Source organism: Aplysia californica, unplaced genomic scaffold (genome assembly GCF_000002075.1).
Source record: "Aplysia californica isolate F4 #8 unplaced genomic scaffold, AplCal3.0 scaffold00094, whole genome shotgun sequence".
NCBI lineage: Eukaryota > Metazoa > Mollusca > Gastropoda > Aplysiida > Aplysiidae > Aplysia > Aplysia californica.
This window is the reverse complement of record NW_004797364.1, coordinates 480,591-483,311: the sequence shown is the minus strand read 5'-3', so window position 1 is coordinate 483,311 and position 2,721 is coordinate 480,591. Positions and strand designations below refer to the sequence as shown.

The following is a 2,721-nucleotide window of genomic DNA, read 5'->3' as shown; positions in this document are numbered from 1 at the left end:
CCTGAGGAAGCCCACAGAGCGAAACGTTGAGCTATTAAACAAATTTAAACATTTTATATTGTTATTTTATTTTTGTCTAAAATTAAAACAAGACTCTCCCTCCTACCCTGCTTACCAAAAAATGATGATGATGATGATGATGATGATGATGATGATGATGATGATGATGATGAATGAAAAAATGAAAGACTGCACTGCACAAAAATATTCTTCGTTTTCACGACAGCCCCAAAGTTGGACAATCCCCACACCTATGCACACAACAAAGAAAACAAAATTGTTCACAGTCCGTTGGCGGATTCTTTGTAAGGCAGAATAGATCCGGGTCAACTTCTGACGAATTTCCCACGCCCTCTGTGTCCTATCTACTGCTATGTCCTATCTACTGCTATATAAACTCCGCTGTTTCGCCAGAAGCAAGCACAGATTTGACTGTCTCCAGTGTAAGTTCGTCGTTTACACTTGATTATAATATAGCCAGCACAATGAACACGGTCTGCCTGTTCATAATCCTGCTTGGGAGTGTTTCTACAATTGTAAGTATTATGAGTATGTGAGGCAGCGTGGTGGAATCAGGCTCTCGTCAATTTTTGGGCATACAGAGTTATTGGTATTTTCATAAAGCTTGTTCACTTGTCTTTATTTGGATGAAACAAATATCCATTTATTTTGAATACAAGTCGAGATATTTGCAAATGATGGAGGTAAAATTATTAAGAAAATGGTCGCCGATTATTAGTTATTCCCTTAGCTTAAAAGTCCATGGTAACTGAAAATTTACTTTTTTGTGCATTTAATCTATGTATTTCAGAAAAATCCAAACAGAAATGAGTTCTTTAATGGGCATGAAAGGTGTTTAGCCAAAAAACAAAATTATGATAAAAATTCACAAAGCTGCGGCAAAATGCAAGTTTCTTCACTTTGATTATTTTGACGAGAGCCTGATTCCACCACGCTGCCTCACATATTACGTCTCAAATTCAATGGGAACGTTTGACATGCATCAGAATTTTTCTAATTGTAATTAATATTGTAGCTAAATTAGCATGACAATTTGAATTTATATGATTATAATAATACATGAATGTAAATAATACATAACTATAAATGTTATATTCAAATTAGCAGGTGAATTTATATAACTTTAATAAAATGTAAAACAAGGTATGGATTTCTCTGTCTGTCTGTCTGTCTGTCTGTCTGTCTGTCTGTCTGTCTGTCTGTCTGTCTGTCTGTCTGTCTGTCTGTCTGTGTTTACGTGTCTGTCAGTCTGTTTATTTGTTTGTATTTAATATGTTGGTTCGTTTGTTTTCTTTTGAAGGTTGACATACCTGTTCGACTCTGACGGAAGTCAAATGACGGGTGTAAAATGCAAGATGTAAAATGCCGGATGCGAACGAGTTAATTATTTCTGGTCTTTTCTTAATGCTGGTCTCATCGCCGTCTTTTCTTTTAGGGGTTTTATTTTTGCCTATATGTGAGACACCGTGGTGGAATCAGGCTCTCGTCAATTTCGGAGCATGTAGAGTTATTGGTATTATCTTGAAGCTTGTTCACTTGTATTTATTAGGATGAAAAAAAATATCCATTTAATTTGAATACAAGTCGAGATATTTGCGAAAGAAGGAGGTGGGGTCACCTGTTTTCAGAGGTAACATTAGTGAGAAAATGGCAGCCAAAGATTAGTTATTTCCTTAGCTTAAGAGTCCGTGATAACTGAAAATCACGCTCTCGTCAAAATAATCAAAGAAAAGAAACTTGCATTTTTCCACACGTTTGTGAATTTTTATCAAATTTTTGTTTTTGGGCTCAACACCTTTAATGCCCATTAAAGAACTCATTTCTGTGTGGATTTTTCTGAAAAACGTTGATTAAAGGCACAAAAAATGTAAATTTTCAGTTACCATGAACTCTAAAGCTAAGGAAATAACTACCTCCTTCTTTCGCAAATATCTCGACTTGTTTTCAAGATTAATGGATATTTGTCCACACAAATAAAGACAAGTGAACAAGCTTTAAGATGATACCAATAACTCTACATGCCCAAAGATTGATGAGAGCCTGATTCCACCACGCTGCCTCACAAAGATTTATCTTCAATTTCGCGTTATTAAAAGCTTTGATAGAGCTTTGAGATGGTGTACAAATCGAACAATCTCAAAATGAAGTGGACTTGTCGCGACGACAAAGACGAAATAATGTAGTGTTGTTGTTTTTAAAAAAATTAATTTTGATTGGTATCTTTATTTTTCTTTCCAACAAGGAGACCTGAGGATTAAACTTCAATTCCGTGTTGTTGAAAGCTGTATCTTTGACAGAGCAATTGTGTGTGTGTGTGTGGGGGGTGTATGTAAAAAACATAAATTCTCAAAATTAAGTTGGCTGATCGTGAAAGAGATGAATTGATGTAATGTTGTTGTTTTTAAAATGAAAATGAATTTAGTGTGCTATCTGTATTTTTCTCTCTAACAAGCAGGAAAACCAATCTGGCCCTGTGTTCCAGAGGGCTATATACGTTTTTTCTGTCGTTGAAGCAGCAGCACTGGGAACCGTCATTGGTGAGGTAAGTATTCGTTTTTGTTTTTTGTTTTTGTTTTTGTAAAGTGTTTTACGGCGCTCGCAACTGCACAAGGTCATATGAGCGCGCGGGACACACCTAATATTTTCAGTTGGTAGGAAATTTTGAATTTTGCCCGGGTGGCGGCCGAAGCCTACTCTTAT

The 2,721-nt window shown here is 36.0% G+C and overlaps 1 protein-coding gene across 1 annotated transcript in view; it reads left to right on the top strand.

Annotated features, from left to right (window-relative positions):
- Positions 1-431: 431 nt before the first annotated feature.
- LOC101847181 (protocadherin-11 X-linked) overlaps positions 432-2,721 on the top strand; it is a gene marked incomplete in the record, with an annotated part of 12,548 nt that continues 10,258 nt past the window's right edge. Inside the window, 2 exon segments of the mRNA XM_013080645.1 lie at positions 432-536; positions 2,477-2,563. Of these exon segments, the coding sequence (XP_012936099.1) occupies positions 486-536; positions 2,477-2,563 (138 nt within the window).